Genomic DNA, 16663 nt, shown 5'->3' with positions numbered 1-16663 from the left:
TTTTTAAGTTCGGAATAGAGTAGTTGCTTTGGAAGACGATCAACAGGCATACGCACAACAGGACTAGTCCAACAAAGTTGATGTTGAAAAATCATTGCTTCAACACTGGTGATTTTTTTGAATTTGATATCCCGCTTTATCACTACCCTAAGGAGTCTCAAAGCGGCTAACATTCTCCTTTCCCTTCCTCCCCCACAACAAACACTCTGTGAGGTGAGTGGGGCTGAGAGACTTCAGAGAAGTGTGACTGGCCCAAGGTCACCCAGCAGCTGCATGTGGAGGAGCAGGGACGCGAACCCGGTTCACCACATTACGAGTCCACCACTCTTAACCACTACACCACACTGGTGATCTTTGCTTCTTCCAGTACACTGATATTAATTCACCTGTCTTCCAAAGTGATGTGTAAATTTTTTCGGAGACACTGTTGGTGGAATCTTTTGAGGAGTTGGAGATGGCGTTTATAAGTGGTCCATGTTTCCCAAGCATATAGTAAGGTTGGTAGTACAATAGCTTTGTAAACAAGCATTTTGGTTTCCCTGCGAATGTCCTGGTTATCAAACACTCTGCACTTCACTCTGGAGAAAGCCGCACATGTTGGTAATAACAAGGTTGTGCGCTGCACATATCATCAAAATGACTCTAACCCAGGTGGGACTGTAACTCTCATCAGCCCCAGCCAGCATAACCAATGGTGAGGGGTCAGGGGAGCTCATCCAGCAACACCTGAAGGGTCAAAGGTTCCCCATTAATGTACCGCCAACTGAGAGCCAGTGTGGTGCAGTGATTAGGATGATGGACTAGAACCTGGGAGAGACCAGGGTTCCACTCTCTACTCAGCCCAGGATGCTTGCTGGTTCAGTCACTTCTCTCAGCTTAACCTACTTTGTAGAGTTGCTGGGAGGGTAAAATGTGAGAGCTCCTAGGAAGAAAGATGGGATACAAGAACATGTTTGTTTAGACAACCCTATGAAGACACATTGAATGTGCGTATATGTATGTGTGTGTTTACTTTATTGCTAATTTTATCTTTTGAATGTTTTAAACAGGTTTTTTCACTGATAATTTTATTGTTTTGTTCTCTTTGTAAACTGCTTTGAGGTTTTTTTTCTTCAATCAAGCAGTGTATACATTTTATGAAATAAATAAAAATAATAAGCAAAACATAATGAAATAAATAGAAGCTCCTTGGCTTGTTGATCACCCATTTCTTCCAAGGCACTTACAAAGAGGTGTCTCGTGAGTCAGCCACCCTCAGAGCGCACCCAATGAAATGAATGGTCATGACCAATGCATATCCGCTCATTTCGGCGGGTCTACTCTGAGCGCAACGGGGTCGGATGCAACACAGAATATTCTATTCCCAGTAGCAACCCCGCACTTTGGCACAGCCCGCCGCAAAGCTTGTTCCCCGAGCCTTAGCGGCTCAATGGGAGAGAGCCCGAGCGCGCCGGCCCGGCAGCTCCTCTTCTCTTACCGACCAGCAGGTGACGCGCTCCCTCCGCCGCCGGCTGGGAGGGACCTGCTGCCGAGAGGGCTGGGCGGGCGATGGTGGGAAGGAAGGAGCTGGGGCGGCGCAGGCGCCGTAGGACCGCTCGGGGCTTCCTCCCTCTCTCTCTCTCTCTGTGCAGCCAGGCCCTGCGAGGCTCCCGGCGGCGGCGGAGCTGGGGTGCGGAACGAGAGCAAGCGGTGGTGGGACGCGAAGGACGAGCGCCTTCCTCGCCGGGGGCCTCGGGCGCCGCTCCTTCCCTCGCAGCCGCCGAGGCTGCAGCGACGCGCCTGGAACTCCGGCGGCGCCAACGTTCCAAAGGGAGCCGGCGGCGTTCGAAATCGGAACGTTCGCGGCGGCGGCGGCGCTACATTGTTTCCCCGCCCCCGCCCCGGGTCCCGCCGCTGCTGCCCGAGCGCCCCTCCCGCCCTCCGCCTTCCTCCGGCTGCATCTCTGGGTCTCCGCCCCCGCTGCCGGGACCCCTCCGGCCCTGGGAGCTGCCTTCTCCGCCGGCCCTGTGGCCCCGGGGGGCTCTCCCGCCGCATGGACTAACCCCACAGCGGCTCGCCGAGACCAGCCGGGCCGCCGAGGCAACACGGAGCCTGGAGAGAGGTGAGCAGCGCGGATTCCTTGCCGCCCCGCGGTGCGTTGTGGGGATCTGAAGGTTCGTGCCCCCGCTTCCTCGCAGGCCGCCTGGAGAGGGGCGACTTGCCCATCCTTCCTCACGCCTTTTTTTCTGGCGCTTTGTAGGCGGGTGGGAACTCGGGGGATATTCCACTCAAGTGACTAGTCCCTGGGGAAGAGCCGTGGCCGGGGGGGGGGAGTGCATCACACCCACCAAAGCGCTCTTTCCCACGTAAGGCTTCCGAAAAGAAGCCGGGGGGAAGTGGCTGGCAGGCCGGCCGGCCGATCCGCCTCCCCCAGCCGCCCCAGGGTGCGAGGAGGCGGCGGCGGGGCGTGCTCCTGTCTCGCGTCGCTGCCTCCGGGAGAGTCGCTCTGCCTTCGACTTGGACGAGGCCGGCCACTTCCCTCCGGCCCCGTTGCTGCTTCCCTTTCTCTGGGTGCAAGACCCGTCGGGGTCTCGCGGGTGGGCGAGATCCGTCGGGCTGCAGAGGTGCCTTTTGCTCTGCATCCTCCCTGTGTGTGCCTTGAATGTTGATGTCCGGCTTCGTGATGACCTGATGCGGAGGGATATTTTCAGATCACACCTTAGAAAGTGGCCTGGTCTTCCTGGAGGGACGTCAGCGGTCTAGAAGGCGAGAATCAATGCCCTGGGGGAAGGCCGTCTTTTGGATGGTTTCGCCCTCCCCTCTTTCCTAGAATAAATGAAATTTCCCTTCAGTGGTTCTTGGTAACTGAACATTTCCTGGAGCCCAAGACGATGCACAGAAACAATGGGGGCCCATAAGCCGCAGCAGCAGCAAAACATAATGAAACAAATACTGTAGATGCTACCTGGAATGCTGATCACCCATTTCTTCCCTGTCGCTTATTGTCTGACCCCTTGGTTACCCCTCCCTTTTCTGCCCACATCTGGCAGACCCTTCCCTCCGTGCCCCACGGTGTTGCTTGTGCAGAGCTCCCTCTTAACTTCCCCCGGGGGTTCTCAATGAACTTTTCTTCCGAGGTGTGTGTGGCAGCAGAAATGCCTCTTGTGGGGTTCTTTTGGCGCCTGCACGGGTGTGAAGAAGGTCTGGCGGCTTGGAGATCCACGTTGCCTTTGTATGGCTGCCGTCCATCCCCACGGACAGTGGTGCTACAGTCCTCCCCAGCTGGGCCTTTGCAGACGCACATTGTCACCATCAGTGAGTCATATTGTGTGTGGAGTGGCTTGTCCGGCCAGCGGGGAGGGATCTGTGCTGCCGCCCTCACAACAGCCATTGTCACACCAGCAGGCCTGGGGGCAGGCGGGGGCACAGTGCAGCAAAGCTCACCCCCCCCCTTTGCCAATAGGCATTTGATGGGATAAGGGGTTTAAAAGGCTCAGGGACAGGTGGGTGGGAGCTTATTGTTACCGCAGCTAATTTAAAGGTCTGGCAACAGCTGATTAAAGCTGCCCCTGTGAGGGCTCAGTGGTGCTGGGCACTCAGGATTAGTGGCATGCTGCTGAGGGCAGAGAGCGGCTTCTTCATGCATGTTTGCATACATACATGTTTTCCAGGCAGGAGTTGTTTTTGACTGGAGATTGAGAAGGGTGCATAGAAATTAAAGGAAGGGGAAAAAATCAGGTCCCCATTAGCTCTGCATTGCTGGAGGTGGGAGGCCAGGTTAGATTCTTCCTGTTTTTCAGATGCCCTGAGCATCAGGAAGTACGACTTACTTACTCCATTGCACTTTAAATAATGCACAGCCTTTTATGACTATCACCTGCAAGTTGTTCTCTGCTATTCCTGTTCAAAATGGGGGTGTAGAATTTCCATAAATCCTGATGCCCCCCTGGGAAAAGCCTGTTTCTTGCCACCCTGGAGGGGGAAGGGAGCAATAGAGATTTTAGGAAGAATTGAAATATGTGTAAGACTTTCCCAGTCAAGCCTTAGCTTATTTTACCTGTTTAACTACATACAATTCATCATTTGTGGTTTTAGTTTATGAAAGTGTACTCTGTGGTGTGTGTATGACATTTTCAGAGCACAAAGTTAAGTTTACTCAGAAATAATGCTCGTTCTGTTCAGTGGCACTTTCTTCCAGGTAAATGCATGTTGGATTGTGGGCTGAAAAGTTTGTTTCTTTGCTATTTTTCTATATTGCCCTTACTCCTACAGAATCTCAGGGCAGTGTCCAAGAAACCGTAACACACACATATATACTGTATAATCAAGTGGGGCTCAAAACAATTCAACCATTAAACAATACAGCAGTGGATTAAAATCCAAAGTCAGCCCTTAGTCAGCGCTTTAAATACCTGCATGGGGAGATCCATGTGTGTGTTTTGTTTCCAGAATAATCATAGAAGTGTAGCGTAGGGAGGGACCTCAAGGAGAACAGAGTCCAACCCCCTGCAGTGCAGGAACAAAGGTTTTCTTGCACAAAGTTGAATCCTACTGTTAGGTTTTTATTTTTACTTAATTCCTCTACCAAACCCTGCGTTGTTCTCTCACCCTCTCAGTTTAGCCTGGCAGCTCCCCTGTGAGGTTGGTTGGGCATGATTGACGCAGGGTCATCCATACTCAGGTTTATGGCTGGGTAGGGAGTTGACCCTGGACCTCCCAAATCATAGCTCAGCGCCATAACCATTAGCCCTTACTGGCTGAAATCTCCGTGCGCTTGGGGAGCTCCTGGAATAATTGTGGGCCAATTACGTTTTCTTAGCTTAGCCTACCCTACAGGGTTGTTGTGAGTGTGTATGTGAGAAAGAAGAATTATGGGGGTCTTGGAGGATGAATGCATAAAGGCAAGAAAAGTGAAAGTGCAGCTGATTAGCCTGTCTTTGTCTGTACGTGGCCTCATAGTTCCTAGGCTGCGGCAGAAGGCAGCTAACTTTTGAGAGAGCAAAGTCAAGAACACTCCGTGGCTCAGATCTGTTGGGTTTTGCCTTGCGAGTCTCTGCCGTGTACCGTATTTTCGTTTTCAAGTCTGTTTGCCAAAGGCTTGTCTTGCCCCATTCAAATGGAGATAGATTAGAGAGGGAGTGACTGAGATATTGGATATCTATTTCAGATTAATCCAGTCTCAGCCAAACTGGTGCCCTCCATGGCTGTGCTGGCTGATGGGAATTGTAGTCCACAACATCTGGAGGGCACTAGGTTGGCAAAGGCTGGATTAAGCAATTTAAAGAGGAAAGTTTCTCCATCCCTCCCAACACTGGAACTCTCAAACATCCTGTGAAGTTGAATGTTGAAAGATTCAGGACAGAGAGAAGAAAGTACAGTGGTACCTCGGGTTAAGTACTTAATTCGTTCCGGAGGTCTGTACTTAACCTGAAACTGCGCTTAACCTGAAGCACCACTTTAGCTAATGGGGCCTCTCTGCTGCTGCCGTGCCACCGGAGCACGATTTCTGTTCTCATCCTGAAGCAAAGTTCTTAACCTGAAGCACTTTTTCTGGGTTAGTGGAGGCTGTAACCTGAAGCATATGTAACCCAAGGTACCACTGCACTTCTTCATGCAGTACCTACAGTACCACGTACATACAGGACCGCCTCTCCTGGTATGCCCCATGGAGGACCTTAAGGTCCACAAATAACAACACTTTGGAGGTCCCAGGTCTCAAGGTGGTTAGATTGGTTTCAACTAGGGCCAGGGCCTTTTCAGCACTGGCCCCGACGTGGTGGAATGCTCTGTCACAAGAGACCAGGGCCCTGCGGGACTTGGCATCTTTCCGCAGGGCCTGCAAGATGGAGCTGTTCCGCCTGGCCTTTGGTTTGGACTCGGTCTAACCCTTATGTTTCCCTCCCCTTATGGTCTTGATTTATCAGCTACTTTAAAATGAGGCTGCATTTTAAATTGCATTTTAACCTGTATTTTAAATTGGTTCCCCCCCCTTTCCCCCCCTATTACGTTTTTACTGTGATTTTGTTGGTGTTATCTACCCTGAGCCTGGGTAGGGCGGGATATAAATAAAATTTATTATTATTATTATTATTATTATTATTATTATTATGCATAATTAAACTGTGGAACTCACTCCTGCAGGAGGCAGTGATAGCTACCAACCTAGATGGCTTTAAAAGAGAAATAAATTCATGGAGGAAGAGAAGGCTATCAATGGCTTCTAGCCTCAACGGCTTATTTTCTGCCTCCATGGTCAAGAGGGAACAAAGCTTTCGCATAACCGTTGCTGGAAGCCAAGGAGGAGAGAGGTTTGCTCTTGTGGTTGAATCCTGCTTTTGAGTTTCTCGTTAGGGCATCTGGTTGGCCCCTGTGAGAAGATGGTGCTGGACTAGATGGGCCATTGGCCTGATCCTGCAGACTCTTCTTATGTTCTTAATAGCTTCTGGGCTGGAACCACCTTCACCTGCAACCATAATCTGATGTGGATTCACACAAAGCCACATAAGATCAGGAGTGTTTTTCAAGACACCTGTGTGCACTTCTGGGTTACCAAAGTACTAGCTGTACTTTTCAGTGGCAGGATCGTGGCCACAAAATTATGTAGGCATTATCGTTTTGACATTTTGCAAGACGTTAGTCACCACACGGTGTCTGAGGAGCCTTCTTTTGCAGGTCCCTGAATCTGAATAAAAATGTGATGCTCGGCAGATTAAGAGGAAGTCACTTGAAAATTATTCAGGGGAAAACATGTTGAGTGATCTAGTATTATTTGGATTGTAACTTTTAAAGGTTTTAGTTACAAGGAACAAATTGTTAATTTATTGAATTTGTTAGTCGCTTGTTACACAAAACACCTCAAAAGAATTTGGAACCTTTTAAAATATTCTATATGATATGTAACATATTTTATATTATAACACATATCTGCAAAACATGTGCCGTTCATTAAAAATACCTAAAGCAACTCCCAATAACAGCAGCAGCAAGCACTGGAAATCCTTGCTCTGACGAGATGTTTGTTGCCCCTTGTAATTAAAATGGGGGGGGGGAATGTGGCCCTCCAGATGTTATTGGGCTCCAACTGCCATCATCCCTGATCATTGACCAGGCTGGCTGGCCAAGAATGTTATTTTTGTTTCAATCATTGCAAATTTTGGACAAGATGGACTGTTTCAAGAAGTGGCAGAGAGACATTTCTAGATTTGTCTGGCAGGGCCAGAAGCTTAGAATAAAATTTAAAATATTAACTGACGCAAAGGAAAGAGGCGGATTTGCCCTGCCAGACCTTAAACTTTACTACGAATCAGCAGCATTCTGCTGGTTGAAAGATTGGCTGCTTCTTGAGAACACAGACATTTTGGACTTAGAAGGTTTTAATAACGTTTTTGGGTGGCATGCATATTTGTGGTACGACAAGGTTAAAGCACATAAAGCATTTAAAAACCATATTGTTAGGAAAGCACTATTTAATGTCTGGATAAGGCTCTGACGAGATGTTTGTTGGATGCTGCCCCTTGTAATTAAAATGGGGGGGGGGAATGTGGCCCTCCAGATGTTATTGGACTCCAACTGCCATCATCCCTGATCATTGACCAGGCTGGCTGGGACTGATGGGAGTTGGAGACAGATTCCCTGGCTCTGATTTAAAAGGAATAAGGTTCATTGTGCAGTTTGTGCCCAGCTTTGAATGCAATAAACAGTATCTGAGAACAGCACAACGTGGCATTTCATCCCACCTAAATTTGACAGTCCCCTCCTAGGAGAAGAACTGGCTGGCTCAGTTGTTGCTTGCACCTTGCATTCATTTTAGCAAGCATTTGAGTTCTGGTTGACAGCTCTATAGGATCATATATAGCATCCCAAGTCACACCATCTAGCTCAGTACTGTCTTACACTGACTAGCAGTGGCTGTCCAGTGTTTCAGACAAGGGTCTCTCCTGGCCCCACGGCAGAATCAGAGGGTGGACTCAGATCTTTGGTATTCAAAGCAGATGCACCACTGGGCCTCATCCCTTTCCATATCTATTGATCTATAGATTGTTGATCTGCTGATGTGTTCTCTCTTTTTTTGGTAAAAAAGCCCTGCTTCCTGTTTCTCATGTGGTCTAATATGAATACTATTTTCATAATTTTAAACAGTTTGCATTTAGTTGTGTTAGCAGCTCTTAATATATAAAAATTAAATATTTTGAAATATAGTAAGTAAATATATGCATAAAAATAAACAACTAAACATCAAAATCCTAAAATATCTAAAGAAAAATAGGAATGCTAAATCAACCAAATGATTTCTAAATTCCCCCCCCCAACATTATCCTAAAACAATTATTTCAGTATTATGGCAAACAGCTAGATATCTGTCCACTGTTGAAGGCAGAGTGGGTTGCTGTTCTGATAGTGTGAGAAAATTTGTTAGGTTTGTTCTGCCAGGTGGTGTCGTCACATTATTTTGGGTGCCTCTACCCTCCCCCCACTGCCAGCATGCATACCCATGAAATTACCATGTAATTTTATTGTGCGTAAGTTTATTAAAATTCCTGGTTTTATTTTTATTTTGGCTAATATTTTTGCATCAACTTTTTTAAAAAAATGCTTGTTCATCTTGGTTTATTTTAATTGACATTTTAGATTGTCAAGCTGCTTAGAGGTGTTCTGTTGAGTCTGTACTGTAGTATATGCGCTGTCTGTTAAGATGTTAAACTTGAGGATCTGTCTGTCTGTCTGTCTGTCTATCTGTCTATCATCTATCTATCACTGGCCTGTATCAGTCCTTACATTGCACACCCCAACTGAACCAGGTTGTGTGCAGTCTATTTCCTCAATTAGTCATCTTTACTTTGATTGTGTGCAGTACTTCCTTGTCCAGCAATGAGATCATAGGGCACTTTGTTGTGGCCTGAGATGTTCTCTCTCTCTGGAAACCTGCTCGTGTGCACAACCGTCAAGGATGATGGGAGTTGTAGTCCAGCAACATTTGGAGGTTCCCCATTCCTGATGGAAGCTGAGCCTCCTGGTAAGGTAAAGGTAAAGGGACCCCTGACCATTAGGTCCAGTCGTGACCGACTCTGGGGTTGCGGCACTCATCTCGCTTTATTGGCCGAGGGAGCCGGCATACAGCTTCCGGGTCATGTGGCCAGCATGACTAAGCCACTTCTGGTGAACCAGAGCAGCACACGGAAACGTCGTTTCTTTCCCGCCGGAGTGATACCTATTTATCTACTTGCACTTTGACGTGCTTTCAAACTGCTAGGTTGGCAGGAGCAGGGGCCTAGCAACAGGAGCTCACCCCATTGTGGGGATTCGAACCACCGACCTTCTGATCAGCAAGCCCTAGACTCTGTGGTTTAGACCACAGCGCCACCCGTGTCCCTCCTGGTAGTGCTCCGTAAATGATGTTCATGTGACTGTTTTGTGATGTTGTGACCCATGCCTAGCTAAGAGTTCATTGGTGCTTGCCCACCTCCCATTAGGGATAGCTGCCCCCATGTTATTCCTGAGATGAAGCCAGTGTCCATATGATTTGCTGGTGCTGTGAGTGAGTGCTGCAATTACTCTCCATGTAATCAAGGCTCGATAAAGCACATTGCTAGTAGCAAATGCAAGCCAGGCTGCCTGCAACTAAGCAACCACAGAGCAATTTCTGTTAAAACAGCACTTTGGTGCTTCACACTTGTGGTGTTTGTTTTGTGCTGTTGGTGGGAAGCCTTTTTGTTTGTGCCCTGCTGAGTTAGTGGAAGAGACGGGCTTTGTTCTTCTGTTTGGATTGCTAGCCGCCAAATTAATAGAGGCCATTGCACCCTGTTCTCTACTGGGAGCAGGCTAATTGTTCTGGCTGGCGGGGGTGGCCGAATCCTGGCTTAGAAGCCTACGTGACAAGGCTTAAATGCGCCAACGACCATAATTTCCATGGCAGTTATTTCCCATTTTATTCCTCCTTCCATCTCATTTTGACAGTGGCATGCAGAGGGTCCCAAATTCAATCCCCAGTAGCATCTCCAGGTAGGACTAGGAGAGAACCTGCTCTGAGCTCCTGAGGAGCAACTGGCAGTCTGTGTAGACAAGACTGAGCTAGGTGGACCAATGGCCTATCCATAACTGGTTGAGTCTGCAGTGGTGGCGTCCTCCATGATCTCTACTGCTCATGTCTCCCTTGTCAAGATGATGGAGTTGTGATGAGTCCCTAAGGTAAGATGGGGACGTTTAGCCTAGAGACAAGAAGACTGAGAGGAGATCTGTTGCCTCTATCAAATGTCTGAAGGGCTGTTACATGGAAGAGGGAGCAAAGTTGTTTTCTGCTGCTCTAGGAGGAATTAATGGATTCAAATTACAGGGATGGAGATTCTGACTCAACCTTGGGAAGAACTTTCTGAGGGTAAGAGCTGTTTAACAGTGGAAGGAACTTCCTTGGAGGGTGATGGACTCGCCTTTGTTGGAGGTTTCTAAGCAGGGGTCAGGTGGCCATCAGTTGGGGTGCTGTGATCCCTACATTGCAGGGGGTTGGGCTAGGACCCCTGAGTTCCTTTCAACTCCACAACTCTTAAGATCCTATGAGATTTCTCCCCACCCCCTGGGAATCTCTCAGGAGACTTCTGGTGCCCAGACCATGCCTGTGAAGGTTGTCAGGCTTGCCTTACAGGGAGACAAGGGAGGCTGTGGAGGAGGCAGATGGTCTCACTTGCCTGCTAAGAAGAGGGCCAGGGGGAGCCAGGAGGATTTTTGACCTTCTCAAGGGCTGAATGAATGAATGAAAATATCCCATGGGCCAAAAGTGGCCAGAGAGCTGTAATTTCCCTGCCTCACTGTGATGCTCAGTACCACTTTTTGTTTTTTTTATAAAAAAAGGTATTAGTTTTTCAACATATCATTTTCAACAATAATTAAACATACTTTTACATCTTATACAATTTTTTGACTTCCATCAATCACATCTGAAAATTTTCCAATCTATGTACTTAATTTACATTTCTTATTTTCACTATTACATTTAAATCTCATAACTAATATCTTTCTCATCTTTGCAATATTTCATGTATTTCTCCTTACAAAACGTCTTGTAGTCCTACTAGCGTAATTTGTTGATTACAGTTGCTCTTCAAATAATTTGTATATTTCTTCCAATCTTCTGTAAATCTCTGGTCCCGCAGGTTTTGAATCCTGCCTGTCATTTTATCCAATTCTGCGTAGTCCATTAATTTTGTCTGCCACTCTTCTTTCGTTGGTATTTCTTCTTGCTTCCATTTCTGAGCCAACAATACTCTTGCCTCTGTTGTTGCATATAAAAACAATAGGACACTTTTTGGAGGTACTTTAAATCAGGGCTATCACATGGTCAAATAAACCTTAGGCAACTGATCAGTTAAAAGATTCATAAATGTACATAAGATGAGAACAACACTACTGAAAAGGGAAAGCACCCCATATACCAGGAATATGGGGCCATCTAGATGTTGTTGGGCTACAGTTTCCATCACCCCTGACCATTTCAGTGGCTGGGACTGATGAAAGTTGTAGTCCCACAATACGTGGAGGATGGCAGGTTCCCCATCCCTGCTGTATATGAATAGCAAACTCTTCTCTAAGCATGGGTCCTTATGTGGCCCAATTGGAACCAATTTGGAGAAGTTACCTCCAGGCCTGGGGGAACTTCAGGGTTTGCAAAAGTACCAATGAGAGAGAAAGAGAGAAACACCCCTTTGGGGGTAAAACGACCCAATGAGACTTGAGCATGCTCAGCAGCTGCAGAATACTGACCCACTGGTGATGGGAGAAATAACAGAAAACTGGGGAGGAATAGAATGAAATGGAGCATTCCGAAAGACAGCATGGCTGGCTGGCTGGAGTTTTGAACTAGAGAACACCACGCTGCAACATTGTGTTGCTGTTTCCGCTTGTGCTTTATTAGTTTTTAGATGATGCAGACATATGTTGCGGTGGGATACTATCTTGGAAGAGGCATTGCCAAACCAGTAACAATTATTTCAAAGAAGGAAGGAGAGAGAAAGAAAGAAAGAAAGAAAGAAAGAGCATTGCCATGCATAAGTGTGTGTGTGTGTGTGTGTGTGTGTGTGAGAGAGAGAGAGAGAGAGAGAGAGAGAGAGAGAGAGAGAGAGAGAGAGAGATTCTGGTATGGTGCCCATCACCCACAGTTACTGTAAATTCATGCAATATTTTTTAAAATCTGCAGTTTAATCAGGACACTTTTAAAAAGTTGTTTGCAGCCTTCTAGCTGATCGGTGTTGCTGATTAGCCAATGAATCATTGCAGCCCTAAATGAAGCTGGGTTTATCACTGAGAGAAAAGCAGCAGGGAGTTGGAGCATTTACGGCAGCGGCAGCAGGGGGCATTTAACAAGGGCGTACCCAAAAGTAAACTGTTTAGTAAAGTGGTGGCCTTGTAGCACCTTCACAGATTTGGGCATCAAATGCTACATCTATTGGAAAGAGTGCGAAGGCACGCAGGGTGGTTCTGCAGAATCTGTTCAGGAGCATTCTGTTCACGCCTGGATTTGCCTGTTAAATATCTATCTTGCAAGCCTCCACAAGTGCTTCCAGGTTTCAAAAGGAAGAGTCGATGAGAGACAGAGCGCTGTCTGAGACGCAGGAGAGTTTTTGCCACTCGGAAATAGTCAAACTGGGCTAGGCAGGCAAGTTGCTTCATTTAACTATGATTCCTGCATTGCAAGCGTTGGACTATCACCCTTTCAGTTCCTCCCAGCTGTACAATTCTATGATTCCATGTTCCTAACAAGATAAACAGCAGAAAATGCATGGCCAATAAAGTTAAAAACAAAACAAAAAGGGAGCATAAATACACTTTCAGCGTGACCTAAAGTAACTTCTTGATATTTTGTACTCCCAGCTTCCATCATGCTTGGCCATTGGTCATGCTGTCTGGAGCTGATGGAAGTTGGGGGTCCAACATTTGTTTTTGTTTTATAATATTTTTACTAAATTTTCAACAAAAAATAAACAACAACAAACATAGAAAATTATACACGACAACGATATCAAAACCATAAAATGGGATTCTTTGAATCCCATGACTTCCTCCCTCCATTCTTTAAATTCCCTTTTCAACTGCATGTCATTTCTACTCCAAATTTCCTATATTAATTCTAAAATTACAAGTGTTCTTAAAGTCCTGCCAGTGTATTAATCTGTTAAAAATACTTTTGCAAATACATAATAAATATTTCCCATTCTTTTTAAAATTTCTTATCATCTTGATTTCTGAGCTTTCCAGTTAGTTTCACCATTTCATCATAGTCCATTAACTTGGTTTGTCAATCTTCTTTGGTCAGAACTGCTTCCTCTTTCCATCTTTGGGCTAACAGCATCTGGGTGGCCGTCGTAGCATACATAAACAATTTATTCTGGTCTTTGGGAATCTCCGCTCCTACAATACCTAATAAAAAGGCTTCTTTTTTTTAACAAAGGTTACTTTAAGCATTTTTTCCATTTCATTATGGGGGTCCAACATTTGAAGGGCCCATAGCTGTGGAAGCCTGGCCTAAAGGGTATGGAAAAGCCTGGGTGAATAAGCAGCTCTTTGCCTGGCATCAGAAAGAGACGTGGGAACAAGGAGAGACTTCTGGAGGACAGTTAAAGGCCCTGGCCTCAGAAGATGGGGGCGCCTTGCATGGCTGTTCCAGTTACCAGGATGTGCTGTGATAGGGGAAACGTTGCTCCTTCCTGTGGGTGGGTGTGTTCTGTTGGTTTATTTATGAGAGTATTTCTAAACCACCAGCTCATTAAGAAAAAGTCTCATGGTGGGGTATGTTGTTGTTGTTTAGTTGTTTAGTCGTGCTTGACTCTTTGTGACCCCCTGGACCAGAGCACACCAGGCACTCCTGTCTTCCACTGCCTCCTGCAGTTTCGTCAAATTCATGCTGGTAGTTTCGAGAACATTGTCCAGCCATCTTGTCCTCTGTTGTCCCCTTCTCCTTGTGCCTACCATCTTTCTCAACATCAGGGTCTTTTCCAGGGAGTCTTCTCTTCTCATGAGGTGGCCAAAGTATTGGAGCCTCAGCTTCACGATGTGTCCTTCCAGTGAGCACTCAGGGCTGATTTCCTTCAGAATGGATAGGTTTGATCTTGCAGTCCATGGGACTCACAAGAGTCTCCTCCAGCACCATAATTCAAAAGCATCAAATCTTTGGCAATCAGCCTTCTTTATGGTCCAGCTCTCACTTCCATACATCACTACTGGGAAAACCATAGCTTTAACTATATGGACCTTTGTTGGCAAGGTGTTTAGTACAATAATTAAATTATAAAATCCTAAAATACAGAACAGATGACCAGTGCTGATCAAATTAATTCCCTTGGCAATTTTCAGCAGGTCAGAATTGCAGCTTGCACCCATGAACATGGGATACAGCCGTCTAGGAATACAGTTTTCCACATGCTGTGTCCATAAGTGCCTCCCCTCTCCTCCCTCTCCCTCTCTGCAGGAGGAGGATCATGTGGTTAAGTCCTGGGAGAATATATCAAAGTTCTTAGCCTGCTTTCTAGACTGGAAGTAATTTTTCTGAGAAGAAAAGGGCCGTAGCTCAATGGCAGAGCAGCTGCTTTGGATGCTGAAGGTCCCGGGTTCAACCCAGACCAACCCAGGTCCATTAATTTGTATGTGTCCACTCCGAGTATAACTTGCTGGGATAAAACCCCATCTTCCTGTGATTCCTGGAACAGACTCTGATAAACACTCTTGGGAACCAACATTTCAAGGGTATGTGACACGCAGTCCCTTGCTAGAGGAAGTGCACACTTTTGCAATTGCTTAGCTGCGAGAACAGGATGAGCATAAAAATCCTGCTGAGCGATTCATTTTAATTTTAATAGTTTGATTTATTAAAAGGATTTTATTCCACTTCATTATATAAAATATCCAAATTGTTGCCTCACCTAATTGGAACACTCGAGGATCACCCAGTCAGTTAATTGTTTTAAATCATCACACTATAGCCTTTAAATAGTGTTAAAAGCAGCAGCATGGTGATGTGGGAGCAATCGATCAATAGCAGCAAGCACATAATAAATATCCTGGTCAGCAGACGTTTGACGTCCCCCCCGCAAAGTCTTCTTGAAGTTGAAGGATCTTTGCCATCCATCTGCTGGAGGACAGAAGAGAAAGGAGGGCAGCTGCAGGTCCTGGGGGAGATAGTTCCACCAAGAGCTGCCCTGTGCACTGCCAGACTTTTGGTTCCTGGAATGTCTCCACTGCCAGGCCGTTTGAAACAAGAGTCTTCTCTGCCTCTTCCTGGCGGTGCCATTGGGGATTGAACCTGCGACCTAGGGCATGCAGAGCAGGCGCTGCCACTGAGCCTGGGCCTTACCCTTCCCAGTTTGACCTGTGCTGCTCTACAGTGCCCCTCTTGGAGGCGCTGGGGATTGAAGCTAGGTCCCCCTGAGTGGAAAGTGCAGGCTCGGATACTCAGCCTTGGTCCCTTGAGAGCCTGAGTGCAGTTACTGGAAAGTTCCTCTTAGGCATGAGCCACTGACATGGACTCCTGCCAACCTAGCAGTTTGAAAGCATGTCAAAGTGCAAGTAGATAAATAGGTACTGCTCTGGCAGGAAGGTAAACGACGTTTCTGTGTGCTGCTCTGGTTCGCCAGAAGCTGTACGCCGGCTCCCTTGGCCAGTAAAGCAAGATGAGCGCCGCAGCCCCAGAGTCGCCTGCGACTGGACTTAATGGTCAGGGATCCCTTTACCTTACCGACTTGGAAGGTAGCTTCACCTTCGGGATCTTGTGAATGCACAGGAAAGAGCTGCTGTTCTGGTGTCTGTTCCCTGCCTTCTTTCTTTGCCTTCTTTCTTTCTTTTTTGAAATAATTTTTATTAGAGATTTTCATGATCTACAAAGGACGTGCAATGTCTTTCTCTGTTTTGATCAGATTACAGTCATACCTCGGGTTAAAGTTGCTTCAGGTTGAGCGTTTGCGTGTTGCGCTTTGCGGCGACCTGGAAGTAACGGAACACGTTACTTCCAGGTTTCGCCGCTCACGCATGTGCAGATGATCAGAATGACGTCATGTGCATGTGCAGAAGCGGCGAATCGCGACCTGCGCAGAAGTGGGTTGCATTCGCTTCAGGATGCGAACGGGGCTCCGGAACGGATCCTGTTCGCATCCAGAGGTACCACTGTACAGTATAAAGTCTTTCGGTTACGTTCAATGCAAAATGTAAAACAATGATTTCAAAGGTAGGGGAAGAGGGCAGAGGGTGGGTAGTGAACTTACACACTATCTTGTTGTTTTGTCAACTTAATATTTCATGTCAGTGTCCATTGAGTAGGTTTTCTTTCTGTATGTTTGTTGGTTTATACAGTATTGGCAATGAGAGAAGATTAGGGAGCCAGGGCATGTTTATTTGCCTTTAATTGCCTTTGATGAACTGTAGTGAGATTTGTTTGTGTTTGTGGAAGGGGGGTATGGAATATTGGGTCGAGTTAGCCATATTGATCTGTATGCTGGCGGTAGAGCCCCACTATGATTGTTGTCAGTTTGAGTTCTGTGTGTAATAAAAGGGAGCTCTACTGGGGTGAAGGTGTCCTCGTGTCAGTTTTAGTTTGTCGGTTAACTTTTCTAATAAGGCCATTTCCCATACAATTTGGTACCAATGGTCCATACAGTACTCCAGACAAGTCTCTCCAGTGTCTAACTAATATGTTTCTGGCCGCTGAGAG

At 46.6% G+C, this 16663-nt stretch overlaps 1 protein-coding gene across 6 annotated transcripts in view; it reads left to right on the top strand.

Annotated features, from left to right (window-relative positions):
• Positions 1-1589: 1589 nt before the first annotated feature.
• Positions 1590-16663, top strand: part of CSK (C-terminal Src kinase) — a 70226-nt gene continuing 55152 nt past the window's right edge. For 3 of the 6 annotated variants that reach the window (XM_081925676.1, XM_081925674.1, XM_081925671.1), the window contains exon 1: positions 3199-3294. In XM_081925676.1, the coding sequence (XP_081781802.1) occupies positions 3214-3294 (81 nt within the window). In that variant the 5' untranslated portion in view covers positions 3199-3213. Of the gene's footprint in view, positions 2102-2131; positions 2154-3198; positions 3295-3725; positions 3745-16663 lie in introns of those variants that run through there. The other 3 variants (XM_081925680.1, XM_081925681.1, XM_081925672.1) reach the window with 3 other exon arrangements.

This window comes from Podarcis melisellensis (genome assembly GCF_964234715.1).
Source record: "Podarcis melisellensis genome assembly, chromosome: 9".
NCBI lineage: Eukaryota > Metazoa > Chordata > Lepidosauria > Squamata > Lacertidae > Podarcis > Podarcis melisellensis.
This window is presented reverse-complemented; position numbering and strand designations above follow the sequence as displayed.